Genomic DNA, 16561 nt, shown 5'->3' on the forward strand with positions numbered 1-16561 from the left:
AGAGCTGGCTGTACTGCCGTTCTACGCATAATTGTCCCATGTTCAAAAAAGTGCAACTGAGAAAAACGCGATTGAAATTTTTCGACCGTTTTTTGTGTTTCTACGCATAATTGTCCCGTGGGTCCCTATTCACCCCATAAGTCCCTAATCATCCCAGTTAGCACAGGGTGGCCACCTCGGGAAAAAACCGGGAAAACCGGGAAAAAACCGGGATTTTTATCCACCGGGAGAAAACCGGGAAAAACTCGGGAATTCGACTGACAAACCGGGAAAATATTTTAAGTTTAGTTAAAATTTGACAAAAGCCTCTTTAAAGTATTCAATATGTTCTTTTCTCAATTAGAATATTATTCCTGTTATTCTAAATGAAGAATTCGCGAAAACTATGTTTGAATTTGTGTAATAGACTCATGCTTCTTGGTTATGGATGTTTCTTTTTCTGTTGTATCCTATTATATTTTTACATGGCGATTTTTTTTAATAAGGCAAAATATTTCCTCTACCAGCGATTCTAAACCTGGGGTACATGTACCCCTGGGGGTACCACGAGCGGTATCAGGGGGTCCGGAGGACAAACCCCGCAATGGCGGACATTTGTCCCAAACAAAATATTTGAGAGAAAAAAAAAATAAACAAATTGCTTTGAAGCAAAAAAAATAACAACCAATGAATTACGGTGCAATGAATTACGTGCGAATTGTCTTTTGACCAATCAGAAAATGTTTAAAATATATGAGAATGATAAATCTATAATTTGCATTCGTTTAGAAATTTTATAAATTTGAAGTAAAGTGCACCGTTTTTTTTCTACAAATATTTGTTTCAAATTTGTATATTGTGCCAACTACCATTTACTACCATGTTGGTAAAAATAATCTTATGTTTCATCATTTGGATATTTTCAATTCGACATTTCTTTGCTAAAATATTAGTTTTGCATTAAATAAAAATTAGGATTTTTTGTAAGTGAAAATTATGGATCTCATGGTACGAAAACAACATTGCAGTAAATATCTCTCTAAATTTAAAGATCAAGACATTTCCTTCAAATTGTCACACAAATTACACTATTTTAAAATATTTTTCTTGGCCTGTATCTTAGCAACAAAAGAATGGATCAAAAATGTTCAAAAAAGAAAGCAGAAAAGAATTTTATAGAATAATTTTTCAATTGAAAATAGCTACAACTTCAAAAAAATACTAATTTAAATTTACATAAAAATAAAATTTAAAAAAATATGAGGAATGTTTGTAGAAATGAAAAAGACAACGAAAATTTAATTTACAAAAAGATTTTCTCCAAATTTAAATGCAATTTCATTAGATAGTTTTAAAGAAACTGTACATGGACGTTGTGTGGCCTATCCAGTACATGTTTTTAAACAACTCTAGAAACAAGATTTACGACATTTTTAATACTTCAAAATTCTTTCTTTCTTCGTGAACTGGAATATAAAAAAAACTCATGCAAACGAAAAATGTCATGTATGAACGCTAGGGGGTACCAGCAGCTTAAGTAACACGAAAAAGGGTACCTAGCCTAGAAAAGGTTGAGAACCGTTGAATTATAATATATTTCAACTTAAAAATAATAATATCATGGAGTTTCTGTTTGTAAATATTATTTTATTTGATAATATTTGAGATTCTCAGCCAGACAAATTATTAAGGACAACTCGCAATGAATTTTTTTTGCAAAGTTTTTTTAAATGTCGTTTGAAATTTATGTCAAATTTTCAGATATTTTAAAAATACAATATATTTAGAATTCTGCTACAAAAAAGTCACTTGAAATACAGAAATACATCACTTTTAGGTGGTTACTAAATCAACACAAAAATTGAGATCATGTTGAACATAAGGCCGATGTTAATATTTTTCAAAGTTTTTGTCCCTCGGCTCTGGCCAGGGTCAAGTGGGGGAACAATCCATAGTCTCAACATTTGAATGCAAAAAGTGTTCAAATACATTTTACACTAGTTTATTTGTTTTGTCTTTAAAAAATGTAAGATTTGACGGTAAGAAAAATTAAAAAAAACTAAAGGTGTAAAATTAAAAAAAAAGATTATTAAATTAACCCAAACATGCTTAAAAATGATTCCAAACGCAAGGGAATGCATTTTATATTGATTTCAGCTGGTTGCACTTAAATTTAAATTGAAATTTTGATGTTTTTTTAAAAATATTTTTTGCCCCCTGATTTTTCGGGGCAAATAACGAACTAACGAGCATTTACATAAATGTTGATAACAATTTATTTTTGCAATACTTTTCTTTAAAATTAATAAATTGTAGTAATAATTAATCTCATTCTAAAAAATAAAACGTTTTTTGCCTTCCTCACCTCACTGAGGCAAGGCTATAAAATCACTCGAAAAAGGAACTTCTTAAATACGACTCCTAGATATACCTTCGCGTATACCTATCGACTCAGAATCAAATTCTGAACAAATGTCTGTGGGGATGTGTGTAGACATGATTTTTTTCCACACGATTATCTCAGAACTGGCTGAACTGATTTTGGCCGGATCCGCCTTATTCTGTTCGTTTTGAGGTCCTCTAAGACCCTATTAAATTTTATTCTGTTTAGTGAAGTACTTTTAAAGTTATGCCAAGAAAAAGTTTTTTGTAGCTACAAAAAAGGGTGATTTTTGCATAACCTCAAAGGCCGGATCTTTTTGCTTACGCGCGAGAGTCGGGCAGCATACGTAGGGATTTTGGTCCGACCACGCGGGGGATTGATTGGCAGCCACACCCCCTTGCATGCGTATCGCCCGGTTGCCACATTGCTTAAGCAGTATCTGCGTCTCTTCTGGAAAAATTCTGTATAAATTATGTTGCTTCATCAATTTGTCTCGACAAAGATTTACACGACCTTTTTCTGAAATATATAACTCATGAGACTTTTCTCCTTTATTTTGGAGAGTTGGTAAAAAAAGAATTGAAAATTGAATAAAAATTAAAAAAAAAACCTCCTAAATTAAATTGTAAATTTACAATTTTATACAACATTTTTTTTGTATTTATACAACATGAATGCGAGGAAGGCACCAACCACCTTATGGTGGATTAAGTAACGTTTTTTTATTTTGAGGTTATACAATCTACATGTATGATGATGAAAAATCCCAATCATTATGGAAATTATATGTTTGGATTGGAAACAGATAAAAACGGCTCCGTTTAAAACTTACTTAATTTTTACTCAAGATTTGAAAGCTTTCTTGAGGAATACAAACATTGAACATGCGTTCAAAAAGTATGTTGGTACTAACGTTAGCCTAAAAAACATTGTAGTTTGGTTTAAAAACATTTCGGAAAATTCCTTCTGGGCTCGGGAGAAAACCGGGAAAAAACCGGGAAATTGAAAATCGAAATCTGGTGGCCACCCTGAGTTAGCAGTTTATCACTCTTATTTATAATCCTCTTGCTATACAATAGGTAAACAAGACATAATACTTCGTAAAACTGATAATTTCGTGAAAGAAAATACTTGGTGGGACAATTATGCGTAGAAGTACAACAAACAGACCTGGTGTTGTTTTCAATGAGTTTCCGATCAAAGTAGTAGATTTTATGTGTTATTCGAAAAGTAGACGTCAAACTAAACCTAAAAATGAAAAAAAATCAGAATCGACCAAAACTGACATGGGACAATTATGCGTAGAACGGCAGTGTAGTAGATGAAATAATTCTCATGGGTTCTAGAGCTTTTGCCATGTGCGGTAGCGAAATAGTGCCATTCAGCAAAAACCCCAAATTCTGCCTTAGGGTTTGAAAGATTGATCATATTAAACCGATTTTTATAATGTGTTTCATCAGAATAATTGATGATTTTTTTTTTCAATTCTGGTACATTTAATTTCAAAAGCAATACCATATACTTCTGATACATGTGGATAGCAGCTGTATCGTCTTCCAAGATTTCGAAATGATTGACAAACAAAAAAAAAAGATTATTGTTCGGACGGTGTCAAAATGAACACAACTGAATAATAACACAACTAGATAATAAATCAGATTAATCGTTGTGATTTTCTTACCTTTTTCCAGTTTTATACTTTCCAGAAATCCTCCTCCTTAATCATGCTTCACGAGAGTTTTGTTCATATTAATTCATAATTTTTAACACGATAATGTATCGTACACTTTTTCTTAAGTTACAAGATCAATTACAATTTCCTGCTAGCTCTGCGGGAATTCCATTCTGCCCTGTATTGCGTGTCGTTCTTGCTTTGTACTGTGGGCTAGCACACAAATTCACCGTATACAGCAGTTTCCTACAGTGGTGTACATTACATTTTTGCCTTATTTGCTAATGATTATTTGGGATGAAATCTTAATTCAATAAATAACCAGGTAGCAGTTATTGAACAGCGCTTCTGAGTGCTTCTAGGATATGCGGCGAATGAAGCTAATGTAGGTAATCCACGAGGTAATCTCAGAAACTAAAAACTTTAAAATTCGATATCTCTGGAACGAAACAAATTCCTTTCTGTCGATAAGTGATTCTTATGTAAAATCGGACGGGGAATACGATGGTGAGGTCAAATTCAAAAAATAAATAGGGCTGTTTTGAGATACGGCCATTTAAAGATTTCAATTGCGCAATACAGGTAGAAAACATATTTAAATCTAAATTTTGATCACGGAAATGGATTCTACGTCCAATTTCCTTCAAAATTGAGTCTAAGACCGACCCTCTAAGATTTGTGGTTCCTGAGTTATCGTCGTTTGAAGATAGGGGTTCCGCTCAAAAATCACCAAAAAGTCGATTTTTTGGGAGGGTACAAAAATGGAGGGGGTGGTCCGATTTTGATGAAATTCGGGATTTTTGCATGTTTTGATAGTCTTAACAGCTCTGCCAAATTTGAGCAGAATCGGAGATGGTAATTTTCAAATTTGCATTTTTTCTTGCACACTTCAGGTGGAATGACCCATATATAAATCTGTTAAAATCAATAAAAAAAAACGTTACTTAATCCACCTAGGTGAATGGGGGCTTCCTCTTCTCGGTTCATACACAAATAAAATTTACATTTAATGTATGGAGAATGTACATGTATATATAGAGACGATTCGTTGATTGAGTTCTAAAATTCAACTAAATTGCTAATATTATTGTTCACAATGATAAAGCTTAATTTTCTGGGTACAATGAACCTTTGCACGACCGCAAAGGATTTAAAATGGATTTTTAAAACAATTTAAAATAATAACTTTACGATCCTTTTTGACAGAAAGCATAATACTGGACACGACGGCGGTGCAGCAGCGGAGAAGGAACGAGTTCCGGCACCCGAGCAGCAGCAGCAGCAGGAGGAGTGAGCAGCAGGCTTGCCACAAATACAGATTTTTTTGGCACATACCAAACACTCAATCGAGTATAACTTTAAAGAATAATATTCTTACCAAAAACTGAACATGTCAAAAGATGCTAACAATGTTTATCTTTTTGGCCAATTTAACAAAAACTGCTCAAATTTATTTTAACTGTAAAAAAAATCGTTTGTGTTTCGGGCCTGTGCTGAAAAATCTGTATTTTGTGGCAAGCCTGGTGAGCAGCAGCGGCCGCGAAGGCAGCTGAAGCGAGAGACGGTCGTTGGCCGGTGGAATCGGCCCCGGAGAGTCGACTGCGGTCGGCGGACCAGTTTTTGGCCAGGCCAGGTCGGAGACAACCCCCGTTGTTTATGTGGCTGGCAGCAGGCAGCACAACAACAACAACAAGCGCGCGCAAACGAGCTTCCCGCGCATGCGGGCGGCAGCCAGTGCGGCCAGTTCGGCGGTGAGTGCGAAAGGCGAGTTTTTTGTTTGCGTTTAGTTTTTTTTTCTCATAGTTTTTTTTTTCTCGGTTAGTTTTTTTTTCTTTTCTCCTTTTTTACTTTTGCGTTTAGTTTCATAATTTTCATTTTCGTTTAGTTTATCGCGTTTCTTCGCAAACATGGATCCGACCAAGTCGGACCATGAGGAATCCGATTTCGATTCAACCCTTGAGGGCGACGAGGACGTGGAAATGGAGGACTCTGTTTCGGGAGTTCCTTCAAACACTACCAACAGGGACCTCTTCCTGAAAGATAAGGATGCTGGCGGTAAAGGGGGATCCTCGGACGGGTCTAAGACGAAGAAGCGAAAGCGTCCTAAATCAGATCCGAATCCGGTTCCCCCTCAACCACCAATTCCTCCCTTGACTCCAGACCCGATTCCTCCCTTGACTCCAGACCCGATTCCACCTCCCAATCCAGATCCAATTCCTCCTCCAATACCGGTGCCGAATCCGGATCCAAATCCCTCCCCGCCCCTGAATCCTCATTCTCACAAACCGATTCCTCGTCCTCGTCAGTATCAAGAGGGATCGCAAACGGAATGGGTGGTCTTCTTCCGGCCCAAACAGAAGCCGCTAAACTTTGTATAGATCACCAAGGATTTGCAGAAGCACTAACCTGGGGTGGTCGAATGTACCAAGCTGAACAAGAGCAAGCTCCGCGTGATCGTGAACTCCGCGGTGCAAGCTAATCAGATCGTAACTGATCTGCGGTTCAGCATTTAGTAACGTGTTTGGATTCCGGCCCACAAAGTCGAAATCGACGGCGTGGTGACCGATGACAGTCTGTCGCTTGTCGACCTCTCAAGGGCGGTGGGCCGCTTCAAGAACCCTAAACATCCAGCTGTGGAGGTACTCGAGTGCCGGCAACTGGGCAACGTCACCACCGAGTGTGGCCAGAAGAAGTTCATTCCATAACCAAAGCGACTTTTATGACAGACGTGTATCTAGTAGACACACCTTTCCCCCAAATATGAGCCTGAATGGTTGAAACTACGTCTTGTGAGGGCCATTTTATCATTGTTCCCCGTGTCTCATTGATGACTACTCTACCCTACTTACCCTACGTCCGTGAGTGGGAAGCGCTCATTTTGCTTGCAAAATCTCTGCATTTTGAAAACATTTTAAAACATTCAATTGTTTCAATAGTTAAACTATTTTGCCAACAATGAAAATTTAATAGCAAATTGCTGAATAATTTTCGAATCGAATGGAACATAAATCGTGTCGATTCGATTAGAGGGAAGGAAGTTATAAGCGTTTGACGGATGACGCAGTATCCCAGGGCCTTCGACCCGGGTTTTTTGGAATGGCACCCCAGTACCTTCGAGTAAGACGTAGTCTACGTCAAAAATACACAACGCGGGAGCAGCTTGCAGAACGATCCGATCGCTTGGGCTGCCCGAACGGAACTCATGTTTCTATTGTAAAATTGATTTAGATTTAACCAATGGAGTACCCGACGCGATTGGTAGTGAGCAATGTATTTCTTATGGAGCGAACTGTCAAACTACCACTCGAATCGGGTATTCCATTGGGATGCCTCTCCCTGAATTTTGTTGCATTTTTTAAAGCCCTTTCAGGTGCATTTTGAAATTAAATTGAATTTTGCTTAAGTTATAGCCTTTTAAGACTTCTGACGTTTTTTTAACCTTTAAACATTGTGTCCGATTTGCCCCACTTCCCGTTGACCTAGAGTGCTCATATTTTGGCCAGATGCTAGTTTTATGTGTACAAACAACCCCTGAAAATTTCAGGCAGATTGGTGAGGTCCAAACGACGTCCCATACAAAGGGGTATGCCCTGTTCGTGGACTCGTTCTTAAATTATTTCGAGGTTTATGGGGGTTTCTTAATATTTTGCTCCTTTTCAAAATGTTTTGTTTTCCATACACATTCAAAACATTTATTGATTCAATTGAAATTCAAGAGTTACGCATAGCAGTTCTACACCAAAGCGTATAAATATAAAATAATTCTGAGGATGATGCAATGTTCCGAAGCAATGTACACTCAAACCCCGATGGTTTGACACCAACTGTTGTAAAACGAACGGGGTCACTTTTTAGTTTGACACCCCTTTAACACTGACTTCACACACACTGCCAATTGTGATTGAGTGACAGTTCATCACTTTTTAGTTTGATTTTGACCAACAAACGGGGTACAAACTAAAAAAGTGTCAAACGAAAAAGTGACCAACCACCGGGGGTTCAGTGTAATTATATGACTTCATATAAAATGTATGCGCTGCACTATTGTAACCTATCTTGAACGACACTGAACTACTTTAACATGAAGATGTTGTGAAATTTTTTATCCTGTCTGTTTATTTATGTTTAAAATAGGTTATTGAGTCTTTAATTTAATTAGACACGTTAACTGCTTTTGTTAGGTCTCTATGGTAAATACAATCGATTCAAATTTGGCAAAATTTACGTTTCACCACATAATAAGGATGTTACCGTCGTATTTAAAACATATCATTTCGCTTTACTGTTTTGGGATTTTGTCTCGACCTCCTTTTTGCTTCGGCACAATGCATCAACTCGCCGTGTCAAATACTATCGCTGCTGTGTCTATTTGGCTGTGATGGTGCCCGCTGCTTCTGCAGCTACTTTGAACCACACGCGCGTACGGTTCCCTATGACTTCTTCCACGAGTAGTACATCTCAAGCGGCTTGTTGGCCTGCAAATGGAAATGGAGTAAGCGAATTAGTTTAAGGACTCCCAGGATGCTGAAACGCGGAATACTTACGATCTTCCAGAACTTTTCGTTAACTTGCGAAAGAGTTTGGTTGCCGCTGAGTACAACCAGCTGCTGCGGTTGTGGTGCAATGTAGATGCAAAAGTTGACTAGCGCCTCGGGGAGTTCCGTTTCCAAGTCGAGCGTTAGGCGCATGGCCAGGTATTTGGATAGATGGTCAACTGCAATGGAACAATATGATGAGCGACTTTTTCACCAGTGTGTAACAGGTCGTATCGAGGTGCTCCGATTTGGATGAAACTTTTTTTTTTTATGGAGTTTACTGGTGCTGAACCAGGGAGGAAGTTTCATTCAGAATCATTTTAAGAATTTTGTTCTGAATCCTCTGAAGTTTTTTCTTCCTGGTTAAGCAACAGCTTGTCCAGATCGGCACAGCATAAAGCATGGCAGGTCTGAAAATTTGTTTATAAATTAACAGTTTATTCTTGAGACAAAGTCTAGAATTCCTGTTTATAAGTGGATACAAACATTTAATATATTTGTTACATTTAACCTAGATACTTTCAATGTGATCCTTGTAAGTAAGGTTTTTGTCAAAAGCAAGTCCAAGATATTTCACTTGATCCTCCCACTTTAAATTTACCTCATTCATCTTTATAATGTGATGACTTTTTGGTTTAAGAAAATCAGCCCTTGGTTTGTGAGGGAAAATAATAAGTTAAACTTTCAGCATTTGTTTGTCTATACATGAGATGATCAAATAAAAAAAATCAAACCATCTACATTCACGACCCCCAGGTCTTTTGTGGTTTCTTTTGCAAGTTTCTGCTCGAACTAGGAGTTCTTAGGCTTGAATGGGGAGGGCTCCCAAACCTTTTTCTACTCCAAGGAACCTTTCACCCCAGTGTTTGAACTGAAGACCTTTAGATTGCGAGTCCAACCGCCGCCAGCGATTCCACCGAAGTAGGCTTGGTTTGGTGTGTGTTTGTACTTATAGCGTGGAGATGGCTTCTACACTTGGAATGACTTAACGGTCTAACAACAACTGAGGCCGGGACCGACGTTTTACTTCCCCATCCGATGGAAAGTTGGAGCAGATGGGCATCGAACCCATGATCATCCGCTTACAAAGCGGACAGCGTAACCCAAGCTTCCCATGCGCCAGTGCCAACGCACACCGCGGGTTTGGTTTTCTAGCTTCGGTACGAGCCTGAATCCATTTGTGTATTGGTATCTTGGTTCATCGTACCAGCGCACCACGACGCTCTCGGCTGGCCCCATCGGTTTTGTGTCTGGCACTCACTCATGGCATGAACCTGGACAGTGAAAGAAATATACTATTTAAAGAATAAATAGTAAAATAAAGATAGCAATTTATTAAGTAGAGGAAACAAAAAAGCTTAGATTGTATTAAGGGTAATTTATATATATTATTTATAGAAAAATATTCAAATATATATATAAAGAAAAGGCACATGACAAACAAAATTGACATCATTGCCAAATTAAGGGAAAACAGACAGTTTGTTACAGCAGCATCAATTAGTAAAATAGAGTGGAAAAGTGTTGATAAATATGAGAATCAAAAAAGTAAAATCTAAAACAAATGGACGAGAGAATAAAACAAAATAAACAGAATATAGATGGTAGATAAAAATGGAATGAAGAGAAACCCCGTTCTGCGATGTTCAGGTACATCCACAGCAGTTGACTGAACATACTGCGAATCAAAACAATACCGTCTACAATCACAAATTACTTCCATGTCCCACATTGGCGCGCCCCTTTCTTTCAGTCGTCTCGACTCTAACCATCGCTGGTCAAAGCTTTACGAGTCGTTTCCACAGGCCACCAGCAAGGTCACACTTAGTCATCAACGTGGAGGTAAGAAAATAGGACACTTGCAAGGAACCAGAGCTATACTGTCCTGATCAAGAATGATCTAACAGGACTACGGACGTAGTCAGTGACGTTCCTCCCAGGATGTTCCTCGCCTGAGTGTCAACTGAAGAGGTATCATCAGTATCATTCACTCTTGGCCTGCAATGGGCACCAAAATTTTGTAGAGAAATTGCTTGTAACCATTAATTAAATCCGAATTAAAAGCAGGTCACTGGAAGGAAATGGAAGAGGAGGATATGAGCATGGCTAAACAGTACGACAAGGTCATAGTAATGGTCGGTACGCTTCGCATACCAGAAAAAACAAACGATGGAGAGCCTCGAGTGATCACACGTTTCACTGAGGATAACATCGAGATTCTCAGTGGAGTGGATATTACAGAGCACGCCTGTAGAAAGGGGGACAAATGGACATTGACCTATCGATCGGTCTCGGACGTTTCACCAAACCCACAGTGGGGATTAGACGATTACTTTACTGACCCATTATTCATGTTTGAAAATTGCGGCCAGAGTATTTTTAACAATTTGATGGCTAACACAACAATTGTGAATGAAGTGCGATTTAACATAAAACAGTTTGATAAGAAATATAGATTTCAAACTACTTATTTTTTTACTGTGCACAAGCGCTTGTGGACCGATTGTGTCGGGACTAGCCTTCTGGTTTCGAGATTCAGAAGCTGTAGCAAGCGGTTGTGTTTTTAATGCGGTGGGTGGTGGGACAAGAAACAAAATATTAAAAATGATTTCAATTCATTCTAAATGGCATTTTTTTCAATCAAATCAACATTTTTTTACTTCAAACTAACGTAAAATTTCCCGAGTAATCCGAATATGCCAAAAAGTGCCGTCTTTTTGGGCTACAGGGCAAAAGTTAACGTTGTAAAAAGTTTGTTATAGAAAAATGGTAAATCTATGAGAAAAACTGCGATTGACCAAAAAGTTAATACCGTTAATACCGTACACGGAGAGACTGTACCCAGATATTTTAACAATTAAAATTGTTGATTTTACTTTCTTAAATTTTAACAAAAACGTACTTGTCACTGCCAATTTTCAGTTAAATTAACCAAAATTCAAATTCAAATTTAATAACCTGTTTGTTGAAAATGCTAAAGGCAAAAAGCTAACAGATTTCCCGAACTCGAATGAACGTGCTCGACTGTTAGCTTTGGTTTTAGGAAAATCAAAAATTTTGTTGGTTGAATATAATTAACAATTGGTTGAATATTTAAAAGATGAACTTAGATTTGTTTTCGTCTGTCATTTGAAGTCAGGATTCGAACGAGAGCGGTCGATTTGTTGAGTTTGTGTTGTTAATTGTCAAGTGAGAGGATGTGAAAGGTGAAAATTACATTATTTGGCTATTGTTGAAGTGGCAAATCAAAGTGTTGCAACTGGTGAGATGGAATTGGTGAGTAGGTTTGTTGATGATTTCTTTGCAGGTGATAAACTATGAACAGCAAGAGGACGACCTTCGCCATGAGGACCTCTGATGCGAGTGAGTTTTACACGTTATAAGAATGTTTGATGGAAAGAGAGAGCAGTAGAAGGGAGACGCGGGCCAACTCATCACGGGTAGAGCAGCCCGGGCAAATTTAACAAAATGTTGGCTAATCCGTGTAAGAATTTATCTAATGTTATTCTTATTAGAAAACTGATAAAGCGGATAAAATCGAAATGAACCATTATTTTTTTCAGAATCATCAATAATAAAATACATAGAAATGCGTACACATGACAACATAATAAATAAAGATGAAGGAAAAAATCGAAAAATAATATAAAAGTATATAAAATATATAAAAGAAGATAATTATTATCTTGAAAGTTTTGTTTCAATACGACTGCTCAATAAACTGGTAAGTTAAACTCCATAATTTTTTTTTTCAGGAATCGGAGTACGATGAATAAATTGAATCAAATGCAGTGAAAGTGTATTGCCAAAAGTAATTGTTAAATTAATGCAAGCTTGGTAAGTAGCATTATTGATATTTCTTCTTTCCTCATTATAATTACATTTATTTACGTTCCTTTTTCAGTTTATAGCCGAAATTAAAAATTTTGTATTAAATTACTAATTAATTTATTTGCAGCAAAAGGTTCACTTTGGTGAAAATTCTGTGTCCCACCACAAGAAAAATAACTCTAAACCTGAGACCGTTGTAGATGATGATGACTTATCGGATGATTTCACAGTGATGGTAAGTGAATACAACACTTAATTTTATACAACATAATAAAAATATAGGGTTAAAACTTGGTGAAAATTTTGCTCGGTTTCTATTTTTAAGGAATTTACGAGAAATTTGTAATATGCTTTTTTATTATTTTTTTAGATTAATGCAAAGCTATTTTTTTAAAACATTTGTCAAACTTTACATGTTTTATAATAGTTAAAAAAAAGATTTGTTGCTTTTTAACAGTAATTTAACAACTTAATGCAAAAAAAAAAAACAAATTAGTACAAAACGTTAAATTATTAGACAGAATAAATGCGAAAATAAAAACACACACACACATTAATTTGTGAGGCATTATTAAAAATTTTACTGTAAATTCAATAAAAATATTGCTAACAACAGCTGATTATTGACTACATGTACGATAATTTTTCTGTATTCAAGTAAGACATTAGTTAAAATATAGCTAGAAATTCGGCCCAGCCTATATCGTTAGATAATTAAAGAAAATATAAATCAACATTTACATAAATTATGTCTAATTAAGAAATGTTTTGTTATAAACCACTAATAATTTGCTGCATGCAAAAATATTTCGGTTGATATAACGAAAAAAAATAGTTGAAAAATAGTTAAAAATATATCCCAGCCAGTTTTTAACAGAATATGCCACAATATTTCAGCTGAAAACAAGAAATTTTTAGTTAATTTTCTGAAAAAAATATTCTAGCAGTCGACTGCTAGAATTTTTTTCGGCCATTTAACCAACAAAAATTGCAATTCCAACAATTTTTTTAGTTAATTTTAGTTACTGGTGGTCAGCAATTTCGGGTTAACAAAATCAACAATTGATTGTTGAAAAAAAGCTGTGTAAAAAATTAACCCATACTTTTAGTTAAATTAACCAAGATTTTCTTAGATTTGCCCCGGCCGGTCTCTCCGTGTAGGCTCATTACACTGAGCAAAACTTACACAGCGCATCGAAGTGTTTTGCGCATGATCTGACCCTGCAGTACAGAGCACTCAAATATCAATCGCAAAACACTCGAAATTGCGGTGATTGGCCATGAAATAATTTCAATAGCCAAACACTTCAATTTTAAATGGTGTTGAAAAATAATAATACGTACAAGCGATATACAGGTTCTCGCTTGCTAGTCGTGCACGCTACCACTGCGCCGGCCGGCCAGTTGAAAACGGGAGAGTTTTTTGTGCTACTCGTTCTAGCCTCGCTTCTAGCCCTCGATTTTGATACCCATATTGCCAAAGTCGTATGGTTTGATTAATGTCCCCCCGGTAGAACCTTCCCTATAGGGCACTGGCCAATCCGGTCAAAATTGCCATTTTCATTACCAGTTTAACTAGTTTTAATGAAAATGGCCATTTTGACCATTGGCCATTTGGCCACACCCGGAGTGACCAGTTTCCTAGGGAAGGTTCTACCGGGGGGACATTAATCAAACCATACGACTTGGGGCAATATGGGTATCAAAATTCATGGTTTTTGATACTGGACATGAAAATTACCATTTTGATTGTGGTGGCCACAACCTAGAGTGGCCGGTTCCCTCTGGGAGGTCCTCCCGGGGGACATTTTCCGAACCATACTTGTTTTGGCAATATTTTCGTGTTTTGGCAATTTATTTCCACAGAGGTGCCAAAGATTGAAAATATTTATTTGGAATACATTATTTAGGATTAAATAAATAGGCAATGATTTAAAAATATAAAATAAAATTAAATTATTTTTTAGGAGTTTTGTACAAAGTTCTTTGTCATATTGGTTATGTAGAAAATAACCACCTGCACCTTTTTTTATTTGAAGCCGACCACACTGCAACTGAAAATCGCACTTTGCTGAGTTCGTTTTCGCACTTTTTCATACGATTTTTTTTCAGTTTGACTGCGATTACACAAAAAAGTTTAATCGTTGTTGAACTGAAAAAATCGTATGGGGAGGTGCGAAAACGAACTCAGCAAAGTGCGATTTTCAGTTACAGTGCAATATTCTCATGCAACATTTTTAATCTCGGGAAAATGCTATTTATTTCACTTTGACCTTTGTAGTTGGAACAATTGCAAATTCAGAGACATAACCTTCTAATAAAACTCAAACGATAAAACAATAGCTGGGCCGCAAAGGGAGATAAACATTGTTGTTGGTTTAGTTGACCCAAACGCACTTAATTGAAGATATTGGTTGTGTTTTGACTTTGGCAATATTTTATCAAAATTCTCTTTTTTGTCAGAAAAAAATGCAACGTTTTTAACTCTGTGTGCTGTATTGAATCCCATTTTAAAAAATAATTTAAGCAAAACAATGTCGTTGTGTAAATTCGGATTTGCAAACACACAGTCGATCCTGCTCACGTCAGCGAAGGTTTACATTTAGACTCGCATTTAGATTAATAGGATAGCTTGCTTGTTTTCAAATCCAAATTGGTTCATTCAAAATGTTTTGCTTGAATTTTGCGCAATACAAAAGACCTTTTCAAATGTCCGACAGAAGATTGACAATGCACTCAAAATAATCCACACGTTGATGCTACCTGAAAAATCACGTTACCCAGATTTTCCTCTCGCTAGGCTCATTTTACGTGACACACGTAAAAATAATGTGAAAGTGTACTGGCAAAAAAAAAAATTTCACGTTGATGTTACGTGAAAAGCCTTATGGTATTTTTCCACTAGGGTTTTCCTTGTAGTTTTTATGTGTTTTAAAATGTAACTTCAACGGAACTCGAGTGCGCCATTCGGCGAAGTTTCTACGTGATTATTTTAGTACGGTATGCTGATCGGAAGGAACGCGGTCAAGAAATGTTGCGTGTTCTTTTCGTGACCCCCCAAGAAACAGTTCGGTATGAGCGCGATTGACGGTGTGCGCGCTTGAAGTTCTTTCGAGGAAAAAATAAAAAGATTAAAAATATTCAAAACTTAAAATTAAATCGATTAAAAATGTTTATTCAAAAACTTTTAACAACAATTATAAACAAAATTAAGAAATCAATAAATAAAAGCAAATTTAGAAATTCTTAAATTCTAAAACAAGAAAAACTGAAATTAAAAAAATATGTAATTATGAAATAAGGAAATTAAAAACTATGTAATTATGAAACAAGGAAATTACAAAATTAGGAAATTTGGAAATTATGATATTAGCAAATAAGTAAAATAAAGAAAAATAAGAAAATAAGGAAATTATGAAACAAGGAAATTAAGAAATAAGAAAATTAATATGTAAGAAAATTAGGATGTTAGGAAGTTAGGAAGTTAGGAAATTAGGAAATAAGGAAAATTTTTAAAATTAAGAGACTAGGAAATTAGGAAGTAAGGAAATTAAATTAGGATATTAGGAAACTAGGAAATTAGGAAGTTAGGACAATAGGAAGTTAGGAAATTAGGATATCAGGAAACTAGGAAATTAGGAAGTTAGGAATTCTTAAATTCTTAAATTCTTAAATTCTTAAATTCTTAAATTCTTAAATTCTTAAATTCCTAAATTCTTAAATTCTTAAATTCTTAAATTCTTAAATTCTTAAATTCTTAAATTCTTAAATTCTTAAATTCTTAAATTCTTAAATTCTTAAATTCTTAAATTCTTAAATTCTTAAATTCTTAAATTCTTAAATTCTTAAATTCTTAAATTCTTAAATTCTTAAATTCTTAAATTCTTAAATTCTTAAATTCTTAAATTCTTAAATTCTTAAATTCTTAAATTCTTAAATTCTTAAATTCTTAAATTCTTAAATTCTTAAATTCTTAAATTCTTAAATTCTTAAATTCTTAAATTCTTAAATTCTTAAATTCTTAAATTCTTAAATTCTTAAATTCTTAAATTCTTAAATTCTTAAATTCTTAAATTCTTAAATTCTTAAATTCTTAAATTCTTAAATTCTTAAATTCTTAAATTCTTAAATTCTTAAATTCTTAAATTCTTAAATTCTTAA

The 16561-nt window shown here is 35.5% G+C and overlaps 2 protein-coding genes across 3 annotated transcripts in view; one reads left to right on the plus strand and one right to left on the minus strand.

Annotated features, from left to right (window-relative positions):
* Nucleotides 1–16561, plus strand: part of LOC120418059 (acetylcholine receptor subunit alpha-like) — a 664850-nt gene that overhangs the window by 82768 nt on the left and 565521 nt on the right. The gene's annotated exons all lie outside the window — the stretch shown is intronic.
* Nucleotides 7699–16561, minus strand: part of LOC120418062 (E3 ubiquitin-protein ligase RING1) — a 28061-nt gene continuing 19198 nt past the window's right edge. For both annotated transcript variants that reach the window (XM_039580318.2, XM_039580321.2), the window contains exons 3-4: nucleotides 8579–8748; nucleotides 7699–8509 (exon numbers count right to left, since the gene is read on the minus strand). In XM_039580318.2, coding sequence (XP_039436252.1) covers nucleotides 8465–8509; nucleotides 8579–8748 — 215 coding nt within the window. In that variant the 3' untranslated portion in view covers nucleotides 7699–8464. The remainder of the gene's footprint in view (nucleotides 8510–8578; nucleotides 8749–16561) is intronic.

The sequence above is a fragment of the Culex pipiens genome, chromosome 1 (genome assembly GCF_016801865.2).
Source record: "Culex pipiens pallens isolate TS chromosome 1, TS_CPP_V2, whole genome shotgun sequence".
NCBI lineage: Eukaryota > Metazoa > Arthropoda > Insecta > Diptera > Culicidae > Culex > Culex pipiens.